The 25,459-nt window shown below is 45.4% G+C and overlaps 1 protein-coding gene across 3 annotated transcripts in view; it reads left to right on the forward strand.

The window, feature by feature from the left end:
• TJP2 (tight junction protein 2) overlaps window positions 1-25,459 on the forward strand; it is a 129,140-nt gene that overhangs the window by 25,303 nt on the left and 78,378 nt on the right. The window contains exon 2 of one of the 3 annotated variants that reach the window (XM_049633619.1): window positions 6,009-6,129. Coding sequence is in view for 2 of the 3 variants with exons in the window: in XM_049633609.1 (XP_049489566.1) it covers window positions 25,157-25,216 (60 nt within the window). In the remaining variant the exon portion in view is untranslated. Of the gene's footprint in view, window positions 1-6,008; window positions 6,130-25,011; window positions 25,217-25,459 lie in introns of those variants that run through there. The other 2 variants (XM_049633609.1, XM_049633595.1) reach the window with 2 other exon arrangements.

Genomic DNA, 25,459 nt, shown 5'->3' on the forward strand with positions numbered 1-25,459 from the left:
CAGTTGAGCATCTGACTTCAGCTGAGATCATGATCTCAGGGTTCATGAGTTCGAGCCCTGTGCTGGGCTCACTGCTGTCAGCACGGAGTCTGCTTTGAATCCTCTGTCCTTCCTCCTCTCTCTCTGCCCCTACCCGACTCATGCTCTCTCTCTCTCAAAAATAAATAAACACTTAAAAAAAACAAAACAAAATAAAACAAAAACTTAAAAAAAAAAAAGAATTATCAAGCCCCAAATGTCAGTAGTGCTGCTGTTGAGACATTTGATTTAGTCAGATTTTCTTCCCATATGTAAAAAGTAGTTTTTATTAGAAACACATTAGATGTTTCTTTAAAAAATGTTAGGGATGCTTCAGAATGGAATCCTGAGGCCTCATCCTCATCATTATTAATTATTTTACAGTTGTCTCGAGGAGGGAAGGAAGTGTATATGTGCACTGAGAGGGCAAGGGGTATATAGTGACTCTGGGAGTCCATGTGGGTTGATGTTTAGTGATGAAGACGTTCTGTAACGACCAAATTGTGACTCTTCAAGTACCCCCAAGAGGTTGGGCTTACTGGGGTCGGACGTTTGTCCTAGAATGGCAGAAGTTTACAGCCGGGAGGACCTCCTGTCAGGGATGGCAGACAGGTCTCCGATGGCCTGATGAAGCTAGGTGATGTGCGGGCTGCTCGTAGCATCAAGCTGGGGAGGCCCCCAGGTCAAGTCTGGGCTTAGCAGAGAAGGGGTATTGTGACTGACGAGAGATACTTGTTCTGGACAGAATGATACAGGAAATTGGAGAGGCGCAATGTGTGGCCTATATCGTCATCATTCCTTAATTCTAATTTTAGTCTTTGATTTTTACAAGTGTGGACTGAGCCTCTTTTGAGTCATCACGGTCGAGGGCTTGGCCCTCAGACAGCAGCTGGATGTTCTTAGTTTCTGGCTCAAGATCATTCGTTATAAGGGATTTTCCCTAAACCCACGCAATTCAGATGTGTACATTGATTGCCGCATTATTCATTTCTTTTTGGAGATAAACTTTTGTAGCCATTGGAATGAGTAAGTGCCTTAAGTAGAAACATCTCTGCTTCTCCTTGTTTCCCTAAGTCAAGGCAAATAGAAGTCAAACGATTTGTTCCAAATGATTCTTAATAAAGGAAGTTGGATGCTGTCTCTCCCTTCTCTCTCTCCCTCTCTTACTCATTCTCCCTCCCTCTCTCTCTCTCCCTCATTCTCTCTTTTTAAAAAATTTTTTTAATGTTTATTTATTGTTCAGAGATAGAGAGAGACAGAGTCCAAGCAGGGAAGGGGCGGAGAGAGAGGGAGACACAGAATCTGAAGCCGGCTCCAGGCTCTGAGCTGTCAGCACAGAGCCCGATGTGGGGCTCAAACCCGCAAACTGCTAGGTCGTGACCTGAGCCGGAGTCCGACACTTCACCGACTGAGCTGCCCAGGCGCCTCTCTGTCCTTTTTTTAAGAGAACATTCCCTTAAGCCTGATGAAATGGTGCTGCATCACAGAACAACGAGATCTTTCTTGTATCTCTAAATACTTTGAGCTCTTTACACACACACGGACTAAACGTTGTTTTGCTGGTTCTCATTCTTTTGTTTGCTGACTCCCTCTTCACCTAACAGTCTTCCTTTGGACATCTTCATATACCTCACTAAGTAGTCAACTCTCCTTTCCTGGAGATCCTAGGAGGGGTTATCTCCTGCTGATGAATTTCACCAATCCGTTCCAAATCTTTCAGGGTCACTTTGATGTCTTATTTTTCACATTTGTAATGGACATACGAATCTCTGTTAAAATGCAGATTCTAATTCTGTAGGTATGGTGGGGCCCGAGGGTCTACATTTTAACAAGCTTCCAGGTGCTGCTGTCAACCCAGGTGATGACCAGTCAGTGGTCCAGGCGATGTTGATGGTTCAGTCCATGAACCACACTTTGAGGAGCAAACTCCTAGAGACATGCTCTCCGTGAGCATGCTTGCTTTCCTCTTGACCTCAGACTTTTCTGATCTTCCTGAGGCCTTGCCATCCCCATGCCTCCCTCCTCTCTGCCGTCGTTAGAGATGTCAGTGGTGAGATGGCAGGTGGCTGGCGGTGCTTGTGTGGAGGGAAATCTGCCCGCGAGCATTCTGACCAGAGATCCCTGTTGGGCTGGTTGAGTAGACAGTGAAGCTGGTATTTTTTTTCCCAAGAATTCAGGCCCTTTCATTCTTTTTAAGAAATATTACAATTGCTGCGGCATGTAATACTGCGTAGTATTCAAGAACAGCTGCTTTTGCATTTTAAAACATAATTGGAAGTCAGGTCATGATTCAGTTTTCAAGACCTCAAGGAATTCATTCACGCCAACGCCCTCCTCCTTTGACTTGAGTACTTTGTCTTACTGTCTGCAAACAGGGCTGTGCTTGGACTTCTCTCTGCAAACTGTAGTCACATGACAGAACAGAACAACCAGCTACCAACCAATGACCATGTGTTGCAAGTTCACTGAAGCACAGTTCGGATTACTTCCGCATGCGCGCGTTCACCCCAATGCCCGCCACATGATAGGTGCTCAGCAAATATTTGCCAGTGCTTAACTTGGCTTCAGCATAGCCACAAATAAAGGGAAAAAAAGTGTTTAGGGGGCCCTCGGGCGGCTCAGTAGTTTCAGTGTCCGACTCCTGATTTCAGCTCAGGTTCTGGTCTCACGGTTTGTAGGATCGAGCCTTGCATCAGGCTTTGCACTAGCTGTGGGAAGCCTGCCTGGGATTCTCTCTCACTGTCCCTTCCCTGCTTGTGCTTGTTCACTCTCTCTCTCTTTCAAAATAAATTTTAAAAAATGTTTAAAGGGATTGACATTCAAACACAGAAAAAATACTGATCCACCTATGGATTTTCCTTTTAATATTTGTCCAGTTTTTTTTTTTTTTAATGTTTATTTTTGAGAGAGAGAGACAGAGCAAGAGCTGGGGAGGGGCAGAGAGAGAGGGAGACACGAAATCTGAAGCAGGCTCCAGGCTCTGAGCTGTCGGCACAGAGCCCGACACCGGGCTCAAACTCACGAACTGTGAGATCGTGACCTAAGCAGAAGTCGTTCACTTAACCAACTGAGCCACCCAGGTGCCCCTAAAATTTGTCCAGTTTTTCAATGCTAACTCATGTTACCCGACATTAATTTTACATATCTGCCAATACCATTGAAAACTAAGAATATAATTTAGTTCTTTTGCAAGCTATTATTAGATTTAAAACTAGCCCTAGTCAAAGTACCCCTAATCAATGGTAGCATATTTTAGAAATGGTTGATTGTTATTGGTGGTTCCTATACGGTCAAAAACCTTGGGACTATTATAAAAGAAAGGTAAAACCAAGATGTTTTAGAAATGCAAAGATTCAAAACAGTTAAAAAGCAATCTGCTTCAATACAAGAAACAAGCACTTTTTGTGGCTGGGATACCTGTAGAAAAATTTCGTATTAAGGCCAAAAGCATAACCAAGCCCATCTTGATTTGCTGGCCACTTATTTATCTTTGGAAGTAATAATAGAAACCAGGCATGGGCTGGGCTCTAATCCTGTGGCTTGCTTTGTAGGCTGTCCAGATGGCCTTGCCTTAGCCAGTTCCTACATTTCCCGCTGATCCTTGCAGGAGAAGGGAAATGTGTCCCCTGCCTGTACAAATAAAATCGACACTATCTTTTATTTCTGTTTCATTGTGTAGAGAGGGTTTTGCACAGACACCACAATATCACTTTGTCTCGCAAGCAGAAGAGTAGGTCCAGAACACTCGAGAAGCCACATTCTTCCTCCCACTGACGTGACTGCCCTGTGTGAAGCTGCCAGGGCCCAGGCCTCGCTCAGAAGTGAGCTTGCCTCCTTGTGTGGTTTGAAAGCCATATGCAGGCTTTTTTTTTTTTTTAAGTTTATTTATTTCTTTTGACAGAAAGAGAGAGAGAGAGAGAGAGAGAGAGAGAGAGAGAAAGAGAGAGCACATGCGTGTGGGGGGGGGGCAAAGAGGGAGGGAGAGGGAGAATCCCAAGCAGGCTCCATGCTATCACTGCAGAGCCCAAACATGGGGCCTGAACCCATGAATTGTGAGATCATGACCTGAGCCAAAATCAGGAGTCGGACCCTTAACCGACTGAGCCACTCAGATGCCCCCATATTCAGGATTAATAAAAATGTGCAGAAGGGATGTTTCTTGGATTCTCTTAGAATGAGGGGTAAAAAAAAAAAAGTGCCATCTTTTTTTTCTAATATTTTTTTAAATGTTTGCTTATTTTTGAGAGAGGGAGAAAGACAGAGTGTGAGTGGGGGAGGGGCAGAGAGAGAGGGAGACACAGAATCCGAAGCAGGCTCCAGGCTCCCAGCTGTCAACACAGAGCCTGATGCGGGGCTCGAGTCCATGAACCGTGAGATCATCACCTGAGCCGAAGTTGAGCCACCCAGGCACCCCACCTTTTTTTAAATAGGTACATTAAAAAAAACTTTTTTTTTTTTAATTTTAGAGAGAGAGAGAGTGAGAGATCGAGGGAGAGGGGCAGAGCAAGAGGGAGAATCCCAATCAGACTCCATGCCCAGTGCAGATGTAGGGCTTGATCCCACGATTCTGGGATCATGACTTGAGCTGAAATTAAGAGTTGGACGCTCAACCGACTGAGCCAACCAGGTGCCCCAAAGCCATCTTTTCTAATGGTGGGCAATCCATAAATATAAACATAAAGATGAGCCAGTATTATAAATGCTATGAAAAATGAATTTTCTTTTAATTTAAAATATTTTCTCTATTGTTTATTTTAAAACGGTAAATTTTTGGACACCTGGGTGGCTCAGTTGGTTGAGTGTCTGGCTGTTGATTTCAGCTTAGGTCATGGTCTCACCAGTTTGTGGGATCGAGCCCCATGTCGGGCTCTGTGCTGACAGTGTGGAACCTGCTTGGGATTCTCTCTCTGCCCCTCCCCTGCTTGTGCATGTGCGCACTCTCTCTCTCTCTCTCTCTCTCTCGTGTGCTGTCTCTCTAAATAAATAAATTGAATTAAATGATAAAAAATAAAATGGTAAATATTATTTACCATTGCACTTAAATATTATTAAGTGCATTTTACTGTAATTAAAAAAACTAGTTTTCTCTAGATGTTTTCCACCTGTTGAGTATTTTTTCATCTGAAAAGTGAATTCTTATAGGACCTTATTCCTTAGAATGATGGTGCCAAACTTTACGCGGGTACTCATTTTCTCCATTTTTTGAAGACTGAAAATACTAGGAGCAGTAATTCCACTCCTAGATACATACCTGAGAGGTGTGAAAACTGTCTGCCTAAACACTTGTGCATAATAGCCCAAACGTGGAAACAACCCAAATGTGCACTGGCTGATGAAAATATAAATAAAGTATATCCATGCAATGGAATATTACTTGGCCATAAAAAGGAGTGAAATTCTGACACAGGCTACAGCTTGGATGGAACTCTAAAACATTATGCTAAGTAGATGAAACCAGTCACAGAAGGTCACATGTTTTTTTAAGTTTGTTTTTAGAGAGAGAAAGCGTGTGCAAGTAGGGGAGGCACAGAGAGAGGGAGACGGAGAATCCCAGGCAGGCTCCGCGCGGAGCCTGACGTGGGGCTCGAACTCATAAACTATGAGATCATGACTTGAGCCAAAGTTGGACACTTAACCGAGCCACCCAGGCGCCCCCAAAAGGCCATGCATTTTATGCGTTTGTTTATGAAGCATCCGGTACAGGTAAATCTGTAGAGACAAACTTAAATTGGTGGTTGCCAGGATGGGGTGGCCAGGTTGGGGAACCAGGGCAGTGCAGGATGAGGTCTAAGGGGTGCGAGGCTTCTTTCTTGAAGTAATGAGAATGTTCTAAAATGGATTATGGTGATGGTTGCACAACTCTGTGAATATACTAAAAGCCATGTTATAAATGGCTGAATTGCGCGGTATGTGAATTCCGGTGCATTTCCCAGAATCTCACGGTGCTGGGAGTGACCGTGTTGGATTTTTAAACGCACTGTCTTTTTCAGGGTGCGGAGTGCCGCATTACTGTCATCTCCCTGTGAGTGGGACTGGTACCTGGGCCGCACCTCCTGGAGTGAGCATTCCACAAAGCATAGACGTGTGCAAGCTGACAGCCTGCTTTACCAGGTACTTCATTTTTCCTCTCATCAACCTGGTCACCGGCTCTCCTCCTCCTAAAGTTTGGTGTAAATTATTTCACATCCTAGACAATGTCGAGGCCACCGTTTTCAATGTGGCTGATAGAGAAACTGTTCCATATCAGAGAAAATTTAATTGTAATATTTTATTTATCAAGGAACAGAAGCATCGTACCTGCATTTATGGTCTGAATTGTTAGGTATAGCTTTGCCACGGTTGGATGAGAACTAATTGAGATCTTTCCTGGCTGGAGCATATAAGTCCAACTCCTGTGGTTCAGGGTAAATGCCTGACAGGGTATGTTAGTGTCTGGGGTTATAGGTCATTCTGGTAAATCATGTTTTTTTCATTATCTTTGATGGAGCAGAATTATGTAACAGTGATAAGCACGTTGCTGCAGATATTAAAGGCATCGGTCGCACTGGCTTCCAAAGATTAATTATGTACAAGCTTTTAGTGAAAGAGCTAAGAGTGAGTATTATCTATTTACTGATTCAATTTTAGGTAGGAATTAAATGAGATTTACAAGGTATTAAGTTTTATTTTGACAGATGCTGGGATGTATTTGTTCTTAGTTACACTTTAACCCCTGATTAGAGGTCAGTCCATGGCGGCTGGAAGGGGGTTGGAATATTTTTCATGTGCTTGTTTCATAATTCCTGTCTGTTTAAGCTTGCAGCCCCTGCCTGGGTGCATTCTAGCTATGTGTCAGAGCTGGAGTTTAATAGACTGTGAATAGCACGCTCCAGGGTGGCAGATGGCTGTTCAAATCCCAGCGTTCCTGCCTTCTAATTGAATGATTTGGGGCACATGTCTTCATGTTTCTGAGCTTCAGATCCTTCATCTGTGAAAACAGAGTGTCAGTATGAAGCTAAATAAGTAAAGTATAGCAGGAACCAGGCATATGCCAAGGCCTTTCTCGGAGTCTAGTTGTCCAAATGGGGACACCTGCACGGGGGAGCCCTTAGTTTCCACTGAACTGTCAGGGTTTTGTTTGCTGGGATGTTCCCTATGGAGCTCTTAAAGTTTCCAAACATAGGAAGGCAGATGCTTGCCTGGACTCCAGCAGTGGTTTTCCTGAAACTAGATTTCTGGGTAGGATCTTCTGATTTGGTCAAATGAACTGGAGGAGCAGCCTGGAGTGTGGCAAAGGGAGATGATGCAGGCATTGTCTGTAGGAGGGAAGGCTCTTTGTGACTCAAAGGACCCCCCTGCTAAATACTTCCCTGGTTTTGATTCCCTGTACTAGTGACCGCAGGCCCTTTGACGTCAGTTTGTTTTCCCAAGTCAGAGCCTTGTTCTAAAGCTCTTTCCTGTGTAGAAACTTAAGCTTGGCTTTCTGGGATGACTTAGTCTCGGGTGAGCTTGGATGGCGACGGTTTTTTCCCAGAGCATCTCCTGTCACCTTAGTTTCAGATCCGGCAGACATTTATGAAGAGCCTTTTATTTGCCAGGCACTGGGCAAAGTGCATTCACCGATGTTGTTTAACCCCAGAATAACGCTGAGAGGGAAGGGGTTATGACCACCTCCCTTTTGCAAATAAAGAAACACTGAGATTCACAGATTTTAAGTGATTTCCCCAAAGTCGCACAGACACTGACTCCCAACTTCAGTTGCGATTCCTACCGTCCCAGCTGACTGTGTGACTCTCCAGAGTGTGGGGACTTAGCTCCTCAACTGAGAATAGTAGCAGACTTTTCTCAAGAGCCAGTTCTGGTCCACCGGTGGTGGTTGCCTGGGGTTCAGGATTTTCAGGTGCTGTCCAAGTCTGCCGAAGCAAGCATGTGGTGATCCATTAGCATCCAGTGTCCTTGGGTGGAGGAGGGTGCCTGCGGAGCCTGCCCTTGACCTTGACCTGAGGTTTCTGATATCAGCCTTCTGGAAGGATGTGAGTCTGGGCAGAGTCTCACTTCCTAGACGTGGCTTCTCATTGTTAGGCAATTTAGATACCTCACACTTATCATGGACTCACCCCATTACATGGGCTTAGAAAAGTCAGTTGAAGGTGAAAACTTGCAACTTTTCCTTCTGTGCACCTGAGAGCCCCTCTGCAGTCCCGTCTCCCCTGGGGCTCCTCAGTCTATCAGAATACTTGGGGAGCTCACCCCAGCAGCATAGACCCACACAGTAGTGCTCAGACTTTAGGGCATCAGAAACTCCTGGAAGGGCTTGATAAAACAGATTCCTGGGTTGTGCGCCCCCCACCCCCATCCTTAGAGTTTCTGCTTCAGTCAGTGTGGGATGAGGCGCAGGGATATGCATTTCTAACAAGTTCCTGGCCAGGCCATTCTTGGTTTCCAGACCACACTTCTGAGAACCATTAACTTAGAAAGCACTTCTACGAGCTGGTTTAGAGCATGGGCCTGTTTATATATGGTCTATGTGGGGGCGCCTGGGTGGCTGAGTCGGTTGAGCGTCTGACTTCAGCTCAGGTCGTGGTCTCGCAGTTCGTGGGTTCGAGCCCCATGTCGGGCTCTGTGCTAACAGCTCAGAGCCTGGAGCCTGTTTCAGATTCTGTATCTCTCTCTCTCTCCCCCTCCCCTGCTCATGCTCTGACTCTCTCTGTCTCTCAAAAATAAATGTTAAAAAAAAATACATATATGTAGATGGTCTATGTGGCCACTTGCCCTCCCTGAAGTGAAGGGATTGTTTCCTCAAACCTTTAATGAGCATCTCACACAGAACCTGATGCAAATTAGGAGGAACATAAAGGCTCATCCATGGGGTACTTGGGGGTCTAATTTGGAATCAGTAATTGCATTGCTGTGTGAAAAGGCTGGTACCCACTCCTTTTGGTGGATGTGAGCAGAAGGCCTGAGGCAGTGACTAAGTGAGGTGGGCCTCCTGGGGGAGGTGATATTTGAGAGGCAACTGGAGGACGAAAACTTGTTGGCTACGTGGGCAACGGGGGGAAAGGAACTTGGGGAGCAGAGTCTGGACACCCCAGGCCAGGCTAGAAGAAAAGTTGTCGTGTGTGGTGAGAATCCCGCTGTCATTCTAACATGAATGACATGTATCAGAGCTGTAGTAAAAACAATGAAAGCTTGGGGCACCTGGGTGGCTCAGTTGGTTGAGCGTCCAACTTCGACTCAGGTCATGATCTCCCGGTTCGTGAGTTCGAGCCCCGCATTGGGCTCTGTGTTGATGGCTCGGAGCCTACTCCAGATTCTGTGTCTCCCTCTCTCTCTGCCCCTTCCCCACTCATGCTCTGTCTCTCTCTGTCTCTCAAAAATGAATAAACATTAAAAAAAAAAAACAATGAAAGCTTTATGTTTATTTGTGGGCTCCCCATAAAATAGTTGGTACTGTGATACATGTTTTATCTGCATTGTCTCTTTTATTTTATTTTTAATTAAAAATTTTTTTTAATGTTTATTTATTTTTGAGAGACACAGGTAGGGGTAGAGAGAGAGGGAGACACAGGATCCGAGGCAGGCTCCAGGCTCTGAGCTGTCAGCGCAGAGCCTGACCTGACGCGGGGCCCGAACTCACCAACCGTGAGATCATGACCTGATGCTGAAGTCGGACACTTAGCCTACTGAGCCATCCAGGGGCCCCTGCATTGTCTCTTTTGACTCTCATAACCACCCTGTGAGGTGTAGGTCCAACTATACTCCCGATGGACCTCAAACGAGCTGGCTTCAACAAGGGAGATTTATAGTCCTGGAGGCTGAAAGTCTGAAATCAAGCCGCAGGCAGACGCGTTTCCTTCAGTGGGTTATAAGGGAAAGATCTGTTCTGGGCATCTCTGCTTGACTTCTAGATGCACGACTTGCCTCTGTGTGTGTCCGTCTTTGTGTCCAAATTTCCCCTTTCTGGACAGACACCACTGAATTGGATTAGGACCTGTCGAAAATCTCGCCTTAATTTGATTACCTCTATCCAGACCCTGTTTCCAAATACGGTCACATTCTGAGGTGACGAGGGTCAGGACTTCAACATATGAATGTTGTAGGGACACAATACAACCCATAACACCATTTTACAGCTGAAGAAAGGGAGGCTCAGAGGTTTTAGGTAAGTGCCCAAAATCTGTGTAGATCAGAAATAGTTGACTAGTGGTCATAGGTTAAATCTAAGAAGTTAGCAGAACGGGGGCTTGTTGACTTCACAGCTGTGCTCTGTCACCCAGTGCTTTACTGACTTCTAGCGTTTTCTTTGTTTCTGCCATGTTTCCACAAGGTTCCCTGGGAACCCATTGGGGTGGGCACCAGGGTGCCAAGCTGCTAGCCTGTTAGTTTCTGGTTCTTGAGTTTCTGGATAAGATATTCTTCCATTTCAGTTGTCTATCTTACCTGCTTGTCTGTGGGAAGTTATTAGAGTATATGAAACATTTAAAATCCATGAAAGAAAGGGGCTATCTTTTTCCAGATGATGTGCTCTTTCTGCTGTTAAAATGTTAACTATCTATAAATGCACAGTTTTTCTGAGTATAGCTATTCTATTCTTAATGTCCTTCCCAAACAGCCTAAATGTTTGTAAATGATGTGTTAACAATGTGTTAGCCCTTAAACTTGTACTCTAAGTACATTTACCTGGAATTATTTCACCATTAAGGGACTTAAGCACCTTAGTTGTCTATCTATAAAGATTCAGACACATAGTAGTTTTGTTGGTATCCACACAAGAATTCCATATTTTCTTCCCTAAGTATTTAAAATGTTCTAAATACTTATCCAAAGACGTTGTCATTTTAGCAATTCAAGCAAACTTTCACGAGAAACTCGTACAACACTGAAACGAAAGAAAAATAAAAATAAGAAGGGTTCACTCTTACTTTTGAATGCTTTAGCTATAGACTGACATGTTTTCCAAACAAAAATTGGAGCGCGTGGTTTACTCATGAAATCAACAAGACAAAGTGGTGGCCATCTGGCCTATCTCTGGAAATCTGAGATGTCTGCACACTGTTAAGTATAGCACGTAGATGAGTAATGCTCAAGCTAGGGTCTGAAACAGAAATGTAATGATACTCCTGCATGTTTAAGAGAATCCGGAACCTAAGGATGGGGAGATGGCTAGGTGCTTTCCAACCCAGAGCCCTATCTGTCTCTTACTTTTCACAGCCAAATTTCTTTCCTTTTTGAATTTTATTTATTTATTTATTTATTTATTTATTTATTTAAATTTTGGTTAGTTAACATACAGTGCAATATTTGGTTCAGGAGTAGAATTCAGTGATTCATCAGCTACATTCAACATCCAGTGCTCATCACAAGTGCCCTCCTTAATACCCATCACCCATTTAGCCCTTCCCTCCACCCAGCACCCCTCCATCAACCCTCAGTTTGTTCTGTTTTTGTTAAGAGTCTCTCGTGGTTTGTTTCCCTTTCTTCTCTTCCTTCCCTTCCCATATGTTCATCTCTTGTTTCTTCAATTCCACATATGAGTGAAAGCATGTACTGTATTTTTCTTTCTCTGATTGACTTGTTTCACTTAGCATAATACACTGTAGCTCCATCCATGTCGTTGCAAATGACAAGATTTCAGTCTTTTTGGTGGCTGAGTAGTAGCCCGTTGTGTATACATACCACATCTTTATCCATTCATCAGTCGATGGACATCTGTCACAGCCAAATTTCTTACAAGGATTCGCTGTACTTATCTCTTTTCCTCCCCACCACCTGCCCTTCTTTCTAACACTTCTCCTCCATCTACTCTAGCCGCTTAGCGGTCCAGTAATGGTTCCATGTACCCTATGAATAGGCACTGCACTGCCTGAGGAAATTTACATGGACAAGGCTCTTCCCTGGATGGGAGTTCAGTCTTATTTGTGATCGGCAGTTATACTGCTATGCATGCTGCCTGATTTGGGCCTCTGGTGCTGTGGCTGTGTGGGGAATCCTAGAGGAAACCTGATTCCCATTAACCTGCTAGAATTGAGATAAATAGTTTGCAGCTAGCTTCTGCTTGGAAGGGGTATCATCATTAGAGCCCTATTTTTGGTACTTTGTCACATTTTTATCAACAGAGTGGTTGGTGACAGCAGTTTTCAGTTCAGCCAGATTTTGATTCTTGTTTGGAAGTAATCTGGTTGTATAGCAAGATTAGACAAGACACCCTGGACAGAATTTCCCCCACTTAATCATAATTATATTGATATTTAAAAAAAATGATTGATTTTAATAATATACATAGTTATTTGATTATAGTTACTCTTTTTTTAATGTTTATTTATTTTTGAGACAGAGAGCACGAGTGGGGAGGGCAGAGAGAGAGGGGACAGAGGATCTGAAGCGAGCTCTGTGCTGACAGCAGAGAGACTGATGTGGGGCTCGAACTCGCAACCTGTGAGATCATGACCTGAGCTGAAGTCGGACGCTTAACTGACTGAGCCACCCGGGCGCCCCGTTTGTAGTTACTCTTAATACTTGATATTGATATTTGAAATATAATTGTTGATATTCAAAAAATCAACTTCAGGTCTTAAGTCTAGTTAACTAAAATAATTAACTCTGTCCACATGCTGTGAAAGAGTCTTTATGATATGTTAAAGTTTAAATTTGTCTCTTCTGATGGCTTCAGCTCAGCATGATAAATTTGACAAGAAAGAGGGATACTATCCCAAGACTTAGAACAAGAATCAAAATACTTTAGCAACTGGATGATGAGAACTAGATCAGGGAAAGAAACCAAGAATGGCCTGGCCGGGAACTTGTTAGAAATGCATGTTCCTGCGCTTCACCCCACGCTGACTGAAGCAGAAACTCTGGGGGCGGGGGTACGACCCAGGAATCTGTTTTATCAAGCCCTTCCAGGAGTTTCGGATGCCCTAAAGCCTGAGCACTACTGTGTGGGTCTATGCTGCTGGGGTGAGCTCCCCAAGTATTCTGATAGACTGAGGAGCCCCAGGGGAGACGGGACTGCAGAGGGGCTCTCAGGTGCACAGAAGGAAAAGTTGCAAGTTTTCACCTTCAACTGACTTTTCTAAGCCCATGTATTGGGGTGAGTCCATGATATCTCTGAGAGGCCAGAATTGCACATAAGGAGTGTCACCAATAGATGGTCAATTTAGGGTTGACATAACTGTCAATCTGGACGTAACATGAACTGGGGTTTATCATATAGTATCAGTATTTTGTTAAATAGGAAGTCTTTTTGAAAATATAAATTATGGGTTATAAAATATATTATCACTACATATTGTATCTAAATAAATACAATTCTAGATTAGATATTTATTGAATTTACTAGTGTTTTATTAAATATTATTACTATTTAAGATTTACTTTGGGGGCGCCTGGGTGGCTCAATCGCTTAAGCATCCAACTTCAGCTCAGGTCATGATCTCACTGTTTGTGAGTTTGAGTCCCGAGTCGGGCTCTGTGCTGACAGCTGAAAGCCTGGAGCCTGTTTCACATTCTGTGTCTCCCTCTCTCTCTGCCCCTCCCCAGCTCGTCCTCTGTCTGTTTCTCTCTCTCAAAAATAAATAAACATTGAAAAAAAAAAAAGATTTATTTTGTCCTTCCCTCCCTTTCTAAGTAACACTGTCATTTGTTTACATTTTTTAAATGTTTATTTATTTTTGAGAGAGAGAGGGAGAGAGAGAGAGAGAGAACACAAGCAGGGCAGGGGCAGAGAGAGAGGGAGATACAGAATCCAAAGCAGGCTCCAAGCTCTGAGCTGTCAGCACAGAGCCTGACTCAGGGCTTGAACCCATGAGCTGTGAGATCATGACCTGAGCTGAAGTCAAATGCTTAACTGGTTGAGCCACCCAGATGTCCTAACACTGCTATTTGTTGAAATCTTTTGACTTATATTTAATACGCAAATGCTCCATTTATTCTGGTTAACACATCTTACAGCTTAGTAACTTAGTATCTACCCTCTACCTGTCTTATAAATTCTGCTTTAGTTTTACAAGCATCTTACTTTCTCATTATGCATGTGAAATAAATCTTAGGAGTTTCATCCATCTGATTCTTTTTCCTTGTCCTCTGTACCAGTTTTTTAAAAAGAACTTCCAATAAAAGTATTTATTGAGCAAATTATAGTATATTCATACAAATGGAGTATTATGCAGTTAGACACATGATGATATAAATCTATATTGCCATGAAAAAATAGTCAAGCAACGTTCTTACGTAGAAATAAAGGAGGCAAAAGCTCATGCCCAGTATGGCCCCAGACGTGCGAAGTTATATATGATATCTATATGCTTACCTGCATACAGGTACCTGGAAGAATACTCACACAGTTACAGTAGTTTGCTCTCTGGATGGCAACAATTTAGTTATATTTTGCTACTTTTTTTATGATCTACTGTATGGTTTGGGTAAATAAACAAGTACCATGTATATAAAAAATAACTGAAATACAAATGAGAGATGTATATGCAAATATATATGTAAAGAAATATAACGAAAAGAATGATGGGACCAGATCCTTTCCTTTGCAAACCAAAGACAAAAGTTTGCAAATAGAGATGATGATTTTCTTGCCGTTTGAATGTTTTACCTGCTTTCAAAATTGTGGTCTTCCTGTCTTGTGTCCAAGCATTGAAACAATGTTCCTTTGGCAGAATTTCCCAGACCTCCCTGATAAGGAGACTCATTTGGTTGGGGAGGAGGGTGCATGCTCAAAACAACCAATCCCCTGCCCCTTCTCACACACCAACCCTACCCCCGGCATCTCACGGAGGGACTGGGATGCCTCAGGTAATTCTGGTCATCAGGGAAATTCAGCAGAAGTCCCATAGGAGCATAAATATTGCGAGCCAGGTCTTCGAGTATGATTGAACAATGCCTCCTTGGAAGTGCCTTTCCCAGGCCCTGCTTGCTTTGTTCCAGAGGCCTATGCTCTTTGTGACTGGCCTGGAAAACTGTCTGCTCCCAGTGTTTTTCTAAAGGCCCCTTTCAGATCTGAGAAGTCTTTGAAAATCTAGGAGACTCTTCAGCTACTTTAATCTGTGCTGATAGGGGATCCTGCATTCTTAGGACTAGAAGGTTCTGGTGATAATTTCTAAAAGTAATTCACGTGTTGCCAGAGGCCCCTCTGGCTCCCGGGAGGACCTGTGTCTCATGCGATGGTCCCTGGGGCCCCTCTCACCTCAGATTCCCTCCTTACCTGTGAGATGAGAGCCTTTTTATTTAGTCCAATTTTTAACATATTGAAGTGGTTTTTTCTCAAAGCACTTGTTTAGGGAGTGGGTGCTCTGAAGTTCAGTTAGATGTCAGATCGCATTTGCATCAAGGAGTCTCATTAACTAACTGGTGGCTGGAGTCAGACGGCATTTACTTTTTTTTTTTTTTTTTTGAAAGAGAATTTTTTATTAGTTCTATGTACAGAGAGTTTAACAGCGTGCACTCAGCCTGGATTGGGGGCCGGTTCTTTGGCTTTTGCCTTTTCCAGCTTGGTAATAAATATGAGCCACTGACTTTGGACCCAGGACGTTGCCTCCCCAGTGGCAGCAGATCCCATCGTTACTGTCATCGTAATTGGTCCTGATGGCTTCCACTAGCTCAGCTGGAGCACCTAGTATGGAGGTGACAGCGGTGCAGGTCTTCCCATGGACCAGACGCCCAGCCTGGCCTTCCCCTTGATGATGCAGTGGGGAGCCCCCATCTTAGGACACCAGGTGGGCAGGGAGACACCTGCTCAGTGGGATCCACAGCATGTGCAATCACTGCCAGCTGAGCCTTCTTGTTTTCCACTAAGGTGGGGACAGGTGGCCTCTTAGTGGGGACATCCCCTTTGCTGGCAGCTTTCTCCTTAGCCTGGATCAACAATCTGCTTCTTCTCTTGCTTTTCTCTGGTCTGTACTTGGGGGCCAGCCTAAGCAGCTGAGCAGCTGTTTGGCGGTCCAAGGTTAATCTCAGGGCGGGGGCACAGCATTACACATTTATAGAGAAGAGCCCTTTGCTGCTGCAGCCTGATGTCGTGGGGCCATTTGACAAAGCGGGAGAGGTCCCTTTTGGACTGGATGTCTTGTCCGATGCCAGAATTCTTGGGCCTTTTCTCAAGCAGGGTATTGGCCACCTTCTTCCCCCCGCCCTTCTTTCCTTTCTGCATCTTGGATGGCTGGAGGAGAGAGCTGTGGCATTTACCTTTTAATGTGGTGCAGCAAAAGTTTCACAAACATGATCTCCCAGCACTCCGTTCGGCAGAAACCCTCCTGAGTTCTGTTCGAGAAAACCACAGTAGCAACAACAAGCCCCTGACCTGTGCAATCGTCTGTCTGCGGTTGACAGTGAACGTGGCGGCCGGAGAGCAGTCGTGAGGATGAGCTTCACTCCCACAGACCTGCCCCTGGAGCCTCCCTGCCTTCTATTGGACGAGAAATTCAGGCAGCAGCTGTTTTCCCCCCTCGGAAGTACAGTTTCCTCACTGCTGAAGCACAGCAATAATACCAAATATACCAAAGATTCATGGGCACTGTGCGGCTCTGCGTGAAATGAGTTACAGCAGAGTTTGGAAGAGTTTTGGCACATAATACGCCTTGAATCAACCTTTGTTTATCACGCTTTGTTTGTTGTTGTTGGTGTTGTCTTAAGATTTTATTTTGAAGTAATCTCTGTATCCCCCCAACATGGGGCTTGAACTCACAGCCCCAAGATCAAGAGCTGCTCAGCTCTACTGATTGAGCCAGCCAGGCACGTCTCATTGTTGCTATTTTTTGGGTTTTGTTTTTCAATGTTTATTTAATTTTGAGAGAGAGAGAGAGACAGAGCACGAGCAGGAGAAGGCAGAGAGGGAGGGAGACACAGGATCTGAAGCAGGCTCCAGGCTCCGAGCTGTCAGCACAGAGCCTGATTCGGCTTGAACGCATGACCTGAGCCGAAGTCGGATGCTCAACCCACTGAGCCACCCAGGCACCCTGTTGCTGGTCTTAAATAGAGGGTTACTAAGTGGCATCTGTCCCTGAAAAGAGTGTGGATTTTGTATACCCAGCAGCGTGAGCAGGGGGCCCCAGGGCACCCTGCCAGGGAGGAGACTCTCCAGTGCAGAGCCTGCTCCCCGGAAAGGCCTGTCTACACCAAACTGTGCCTCGGAAGGTGCTTCTAGAATCTCCAGGCCCACAGCTGGATTATGCTCTGTCCCAATCCCCTGTCCATCAGGCTGAGCACACTTTGACCTTGCTTGTTGGCCTCAGCATGCTCGGACCATCCCCTTGAGTGTCCTAGGAGCCTGCACGTGGGCAGCCTGGCACCATGAGGTCCACCAGCCCTCCCCCAGCAGCAGCCCCCGGCCTCCCCAGACACCTCATCCAGCCAGCCCGCGGCTGACTCTGAGGCGCACGGCGAATTCTTCTGTCCGTGTTGTGGCCGGCCGACCCCAGCATGTGAGAATCACTGCTGGGTTCTCACACCGGGAGCAAGACACTGGGGGTTGGGATTTGTGCCAATGGCAGAAAGAGGAGAGAGTGAATTGAAAGCCACCATCCACTGAGAACCGAGAGAACTTTCTCTCCTGTTAGACGGACTGACGTTTTCATCACTTCTGCGCTCACTCTGACATCCTTTCATTGTGGTAATAACAGCATCCCTGCCAATGTGTTACCAAGAGTAATAATAATAATAAAGTTAAGAAGGGAGAGTTGTGGATACTAGGGTCCTTTGCTGTCTTGGGCTGTCCTCCCTTCCTGCTGTGGTTCCTCCCTCGGCTTCCCTTAGCCAGGGAGACCACCCACCACCCCCACCTTTTCATACCCTGCACTCTGCTCTCTGAACGCTTGCTTTGCCATAAGCAAAGCACTCCACTGGACTCTATGTACCTGCTTTGACTTAAACTTGACTCTCTCCCGAGGGCATCACTTCCTGGTTGCCGCTTCAAGGGATGCTTCCTGCTTTAGAAAGAAAGAGAAATCTAAGCAGAAGCTGGCTCTGTGGTCCAGGCAGAGAAGCTCAAACAAAGGCTCTGGGGCAGAAATGTGCCTGGCAGGGTCTCAAGAGCAACAAAGAAAGGCCAGTGTGGCTCCGGGACCTGAGCTTGGGAGAGAGCAGGATGAGCTGGGTTTGGAGGAGGCAGCAGACTTGGAGGCTGTCTTAGCCAGCTTGGGCTTTAGAACAAAATGCCATGGACTGGGTGGTTTGAACAACAGACATTGACTTCTCACAGTTCAGGGGACTACAAAGTCTGAGATCAAGATGCTGACAGATTTGGTTCCTGGTGGGGGCCCTCCTCCTGCCTTGTAGATAGCTGCCTTCTCCGTGTGTCCTCACATGGTCTTTCCTAGGAACATGAGCCTGGAGAGGGATCTCTCTCTTCCTCTTATAAGACACAAATCCCATCGTGAGGGCCCTACTCTCATGACCTAATCTAAACCTATTCCCTCCCAAAGGCCCATCTCCAGATACCACCACATTGGGGGTTAGGGCTTCAGCCCCTTTGGGGGGCCGAGGGAGACACAAACATTCAGCCCGTAATGAGGCCATGGCAAGAAGTCTGCATCGGTTTAAAAGCACAGAGTTACGAGATCTGATTTGTCTCATGAAAAGATCATTCTGGCTGCTTGGGGAGGATGGACTGGGGGATTGGATGCAGGGAGACAGCAAAGAGGCGAGTCCTGGAGGAAGAGAAACTTTCTAAAACTGAAACATGTGATTTTTCATAAATAAAATGCTAATGTCTTCATGTTTTAGAAGTGTCTTTGGAAACTCACTACTGAAGATTTTGGCGGGGTTGGGGGGAGTTAATCTTTTCTCCCTAGATGATCTTTTGGGGAGAAATATCATGTTGAAGAAATAACTTAATTTGTGTTCATGAGGGTTCTTTTGTTTTATTCAATTTTCTTTTTCTGTCAATATCAAATAGAATTTTATTTACTATTTTTCAATTAAAATAGCACTGTAGTAAGACTAATTTTTGTTTAAATTTTTCTGGTCTCTGGGGGTAGTCTCCTAACTAGCTCTTTATCTGTATCTGTGCATGTGTCTGGAATGGCCACCTAATTTTGAAGCTGGTTATTAGGATTTTAGATGATTTTTACATTTATTTGTGCTTTTCTGAACTGTTTTGAATGTTTTATAATTGGCATCTTATTATTATTATTATTAATTATTATTATTATTTATTTTGCCAAAACTCACTGGTCTAAGAAAAAATTGAATAAAACCGAAATTATTTTCTTTTTTAAATTTTTTTTAACATTTATTTATTTTTGAGACAGAGAGAGACAGAGCATGAACAGGGGAGAATCAGAGAGAGAAGGAGACACAGAATCCGCAACAGGCTCCAGGCTCTGAGCTGTCAGCACAGAGCCCTATGCGGGGCTTGAACTCACAGACCGTGAGATCATGACCTGAGCCGAAGTTGGACGCTTAACTGACTGAGCCACCCAGGAGCCCCCCGAAAATAGTTTTCTTAATTATGGAAAAATGTAATTACCATTTCCTGAACAGAAGAACGTCTATGTAAAAATTGGTAGTGACCTTTGGGACACTAACATGTAGAAGTCTGGATGTTTAGGAAAGTGGCAAACTGGAGGCAGCTTTCTGCTCTTCCTATATAATATTAAGGTATGGGAACAATCCTGGAGACAGGGAGTCTGCAGTACTTGGCAGGAAATTAGAAACACAATGCTTTTAAACATAAAGCAAGAGTCTTGAGTTGCCCCAAAGGCTGAGGTGAACCTGGGGGTTTTTCTAGTGGATTATAACGCACTCCCCTGTTTGTTTGCAGGATTCTAAGTGCTAAAGGCTAGCTTGAAAATAATTTACTCTCTCTGCAATGTGTGTAAACCTATGACCATTACACTTAGGGTCAAGTTTGTTCCATTGTATCATATTTCTAGAACCATCATAGATTGCAGTGAGGAGCGTCTCAATCAAAAGTCTGTGTTTCTGTGGGGCTTGGGGGGTCATGCAGGACTATATGGGACTAGAAGCAGTTCCGTACATAGGTATCAGTGCTTTAACTAGAAACTTAGGATTTGGGAAACTTAGGTAGCTAGTCACCCGACCCTCCCTCCCCCCGCAAAAAAAGGAAGAGTATTTTAACAGACTTTGAGAGTCAGCAAGAGTGATATTAAATAAAAAAGTAAAGGGATAAAGGGCAGAGCAGAACTTTCGATGCCTCTCTCCTGGATGCTGTTTTAGGGGTTGTGGGGGATGCTGATGGAAGGAGTCCTTCACGTGAACATGGGAGGTTACTGGGATGGCTGTTTGCACTGAGAAGAGTGGGAGAAGCCAGCAGAGACGAGGCCACTACAGGGGAGGTAAGGGAAGGCCAGGCCTGTTCTCCGCCCCTCCCTCGGGCAGAGTTTTAACTGCTACCTCCGCGTGTTAGTCATTCCGGTACTTGAGCAACTCTCCCGCCTTGTCATCATTTGTTTACTTGGTTTTGTCTTGATCACACTGTGAGCACCCCCACTCCCTGCCCCCATTATATATCCTCTTTATCTTCTCTGTATCTACCCCAGGGCACACGGGTGGGGGGACTTCAGGAAATGTTTGTTGCAAGGAAGTATCTCTATGATTCCAGTCTGCCATTCTGCATACAAGCCAATTAAATTGCTCAGTTAACCTGGAAACTTTTCAAATGTTTATTTATTTTATTTTTAAGAGAGAGAGAGAGCGCGCGAGAGCAAGCAGGGGAGGGGTGGAGAGAGAGTGTGGGGAGGGAGACAGAGAATCCAAAGTAGACTCTGTGCTGTTAGCACAGAGCCCAGTGGGGGCTTGAACTCAAACCATGAGATCATGACCTGAGCTGAAGTTGGACACTTAACCAACTGAGCCACCCAGGTGCCCCAACCTGTAAACTTTTTATGTCAGATCCCTTTGTTCCCATTTAATGATACTTTATAACTATATTGCAAATATATATGTAAAAACGTATATATATATACATACACATATGTATATGTGTGTCTTTATGTATGTGTGTATATGTACATATATATGTGTATATATATCCAAATCGTAATATTCTTGAAGAAATCTGATTAAAAGTGTTTATCACATTAATTCGAGGTCTTCTGACCAACTTGTTACAAAGATTTTATACACAGTAATGCATCCTGAAAAGTACTGAAAAATTGTCCATTACACAAACATGGCACAAACAATAACTACAATTTAAAAAGAGAAATGCACACAGCCCTATCCTGTCATCAAATCATGTTCCCATTTGCTTTCCAGTTTGTTTATATGTTTTCATAACTTCTTCATTGCCATCATAGGATAGATAACGTCTGTGTTCTTTTTCATCGGCGATTATATCATTATTCTCCTTGTTGCTGGATAGACTTGCTATAATTTTAAATGATAGCTTGATGTGCCAATTCAGTTGGTCTGCTGTCATTTAACAGCCCTCTGTGATTGGACACTGATGGTTTCCAGCCTTTGTTGTAATCAGTTGGGATCCAGTGAAGTGCCTCACCTCCCAGTCAGCCACTGGAGTCGAATTCCAGTCTCATCTTCCCCTTGAAACAGCTCTGGTCAGGATGGGCACTTGTCCTGTTCATGGTGAGCACCTTCCGTTCTCATCTTAACTGACCTCCACACTGGTGCATGTTGTTGGCGATTTTCCCCTTCTTGAAATTCATTCTTCCTTTGACTTTGTGGACATTGTTCCAGAGAGGTTTTTCTTCCCTTTCTGACAGTTCCTCTTTGGTCTTTGCTCTGGAGACTTGAGTTTGCCCCCTAGATATTGGCATTCCCAGATATGGGTCCTATTCTGGGTGTTTTTTTTTTTTTTTTTTTTTTGCCTGTCACAGTAAAGGTTATTATGAAAACAGGCTGGATGGGTCCTATCTTTAATCCTCTGTTGCCTCAATCTACACAGTGTCTCTGAATATTCAGTCTCACTTCCTCACCTGACTTCAGCTTTCTTGATACAATGACGATCTGCAAATCTCTTCCTCCATCCCAGAGCCCTCTACCCAAAAATACTCAATGCCTAGTGCATTGCAGACAGTTGAACATCTCCACCTGGATGACCCTTAGCCCGTGAAGCTCAATCAGTCCTTAACTAAAGTCACCATGTTTCCTCCAGCCCCTCCCAAGATCTGCTCCCACTCCTGCATTCTCTATGTTGGTAGAGATATCATCATCTACTTCGTTAAGCCAGAAACCTGAGAGTCACCTTAGAGTCACTTCCCTCTTTCTTACATCATATCTAATCAGTCAACCTGCCTGCTGATTACACTGCCTTAATTTCTCTAGAATTGGCCCTTTTTTGTCTAACGCTGCCCAACCCGATAGCCCTGTCATCTCTCACCTGCATTTCCACAGAAATGCATTTTTGGCTGGTCTTCTCATTCTTACTGATACACCTCCCCCCTCCCCCCCCCCCCCCTCCCCCAATCCCACCTGCCAGATTCATCATCCTCCAGAAGCTGACCGAAGGATCTTTACAAAATGCCAAAGCTAATCCCACTCCTACCGTGTTCAACAGTAGGATACAGCCCCTGCTTGCCTGGGCAACCTCACCTCCTGGCACCGAAGGGCACGTCTGTGGTCTCTTCATTCCTTGTTTCTCCACTTGTATTTATTCCCTTCACCTAGAAAGCTTTCCCCTTTTTGTCTCACAAACTCATTCCTATAAGTGTCTTCTTGTCTGTAAAGCCTTCCCTGAACCCCATCCCCCTAGTCTGGGTGAAGAAGCCCTCCCAGAAGTCCCCAGACTACCCCGAGCTTTCCAGGAAAGCTCAGTGCTTTTGCAGTTTGTTATTATTTACTGATCGTCTGCTGTAAGGGACTGAGCTCCCCAAGGTGAGAGAGAGCTTAGTTTTTAATCGGGGGGTCTGGCTTGATAGAAGTTCTTTGGAGAAACAAATTCTAGGAGTGGGGTTCGAATGTGCAACCCACATGTGAAAAATTATGTCCTATTAATTGCTTCTCCAAAAAGTTCTATTTATGTATAACTGCCACCAGCAATGCTAGTGTGCTCACTGAATCATGCCTTTCAACAACTATTTATTGTTCCTCTATGTCAGGCATTGTGTCAGAAGAATAGTATTTCTAGTATAAGACTATTTCATTATTTGGAGCAGTGTATACCAATAGAACTTTCTGCAATGGTAGAAATATTCTATATCAGCACGGTCCATTATGGTAGCCATTAGCTGCAAGGGGCTACTGAGCACTGGAAATGTGACTCATGTGACACATTCGTCTGAAATCTTCCTTTTCTTTAATGTTTGTTATTTTATTAAAACATTGTTTAATGTTTATTTATTTTTGAGAGGGAGAGAGTGTGAGCAGGGGAGAGGCAGAGAGAGAGAGGGAGACAAAGAATCTGAACCAGCCTCCAGCTGTCAACAGAAAGCCCACTGTGGGGGCTCGAACCCATGAACCGTGAGATCACGACCCGAGCCAAGTCTGATGCTCCACCAACTGAGCCACCCAGGCGCCCCTGGAAGCTTTTAAATCCTAAATCCCTAATTTTAGTTAATTTAAAATAAAATGTATTGAATACCCACCTGTGAGAAGTGGTTATATTGGGCAGTGCAGCTCTAGAGAGAAAAAGGAAATAGTTCTGCAGATGTTAAGTACTACACTGTGGATTCCTTTCTTCCTTTTTAAATGCTAATGAATCAGCTCACATTACTAAGGTGTGACCAGTTCACAAACGCTATCATTGTTATTATTTGTTCGCACTACCTAATTTGGGAAACATTTTTTAAATCAGAGCTTACGTCGGGGGAGTAACACCTTACACCGGAAACACAATCCCAACGTCTGAGTCTGGAGGCTTGTAGGCAAGTGAGAAACGTCACTCACGATGCTTTTTAATCCAGAAGCATGCACTTAGCTCTACCCCAAAGGAGGCCAGAAGCCTCACACTTTCAGAGAGGCATCTGCTGGGCTTGTTTTTCCACATAAACTGCCAAACTTGTTTTGATTAGGCAGGAAGTGAAGCAACCTTTCGGGGAGAGAGCCTAGCTTCTGCATCTCGTCATTGGGTCAGATAGGACATTCTACCTTTCACCTTCTACTTGTGAGCCTCGGCCGAGTTTTGCCTTAAGGGAAAGCAATTTTAAGGGAAGAGCGAGGTGGTCCACACTTTTTTTCTTTTACAGCGTGGTTCCCTTAAATTTCAAACCCCAAATTATGCTTTTAATCAGTGTACCTGTTTCGAGTCTCCGAATAATTTACATGCCTCTAAACTAAGGAAGCTTTTACTTCTCTTGTGCAGTTCTTCGTACATAGGAGACTCTACAACGAGTAAATGTACTGATAAATCCTGCTTGGATAAGCATCTGTGACTTACTGGTAGTCTTTTAAAAGATGACGATGCGAGAGGCGTTGTAATGTTTTTACCGGAGCTGTTGGAAATGTGATAAAAAAGAGATAAGCTGGGGTATATTTTCCTCCAAAGTCAAGTTTTATTTAACACGAACATCCCAGTACCCTCGGAATTCCGGTAATCAGTTGTTGAGCTGAGACACGTGGGCTACAATGCCGTGTACGTGTCGGCTGGCTGGGCAGGCCTCTAGGCAGGACAGACAACTTTGGGGTTTCCCCTCTTCTTCCCTTCGGAAGAGAGCAAAAGAGGCGCTGCAAACCTCTCCAAAATGTGTTCGAACCGGATGCGCACGCGACCTCAAAGGAAGCGCCCCAGGACAGACGAGCCCGTCCCCAGGCTGGCCCCTGCGCTCAGAGCTCCCAGCGCTTCCCCGGCGCGCTCCCGGAGTCCGACCTGCCGGCCTAGTGCGCGCCGCGGAGCGAACCATCGCGCCGTCCGGAGGGGGGTAGGGTAGGGCGTGGGGGCCGCGGGACGCTCGGACCCTGGGGGGGGGGAATCCCCCTGCCGCCGCCGTCCCCGTCCCCCTGCCGCCCCCCCGCCGGAAGTCGTTCTCGAAGCGGCCAGCCGCGGAGGCCTCGCGGGTTGGTCTCGGCGTGCTCTATCCCCCCGGCCGCGCGGGGGTGGTAGCGGCCCATTTGAGAGTTTCCCGGGTCCGGCCGCCGGCGCGGAGGCGCTGCGCTCCGGCGGGGGGGCGGGCGGCGGGAGGAGGGACAAAGGGGTGGGCCCTGCGGGCCGGCCCTCCCGCAGCCCGGGTTTCGGGTCCGAGGACTGATCTGCTGCGCGGACATCGCGAGGAGCGGAGCCCTGGCGGGATTTGCGCCCGAGATGCCGGTGCGAGGGGATCGCGGGTTTCCACCCCGGCGGGAGCTGTCAGGTTGGCTCCGCGTAAGTGCCCTCTCGAGTCTGCTCGGTTGGGAGAAGACTCTCGGGGGATGAGCGTAGAGCGCGTGGTGGGCTTCCTGTTGCGCGGTGGACAGCTGCTACTCTCCCACCTGAAAGTGGGGCGGGGGGCACGGGTAGATTTCACCCGACCGGGTGATGGCTCATGGCCTCCAGGGCTCCTTAATCCTTTTCTCTCCTCTCTGAAGTCACTTGGGTTTCAGATTAAGTCGTCAGGGAGGGTAGGGG

This window comes from Panthera uncia, chromosome D4 (genome assembly GCF_023721935.1).
Source record: "Panthera uncia isolate 11264 chromosome D4, Puncia_PCG_1.0, whole genome shotgun sequence".
Taxonomy (NCBI): domain Eukaryota; kingdom Metazoa; phylum Chordata; class Mammalia; order Carnivora; family Felidae; genus Panthera; species Panthera uncia.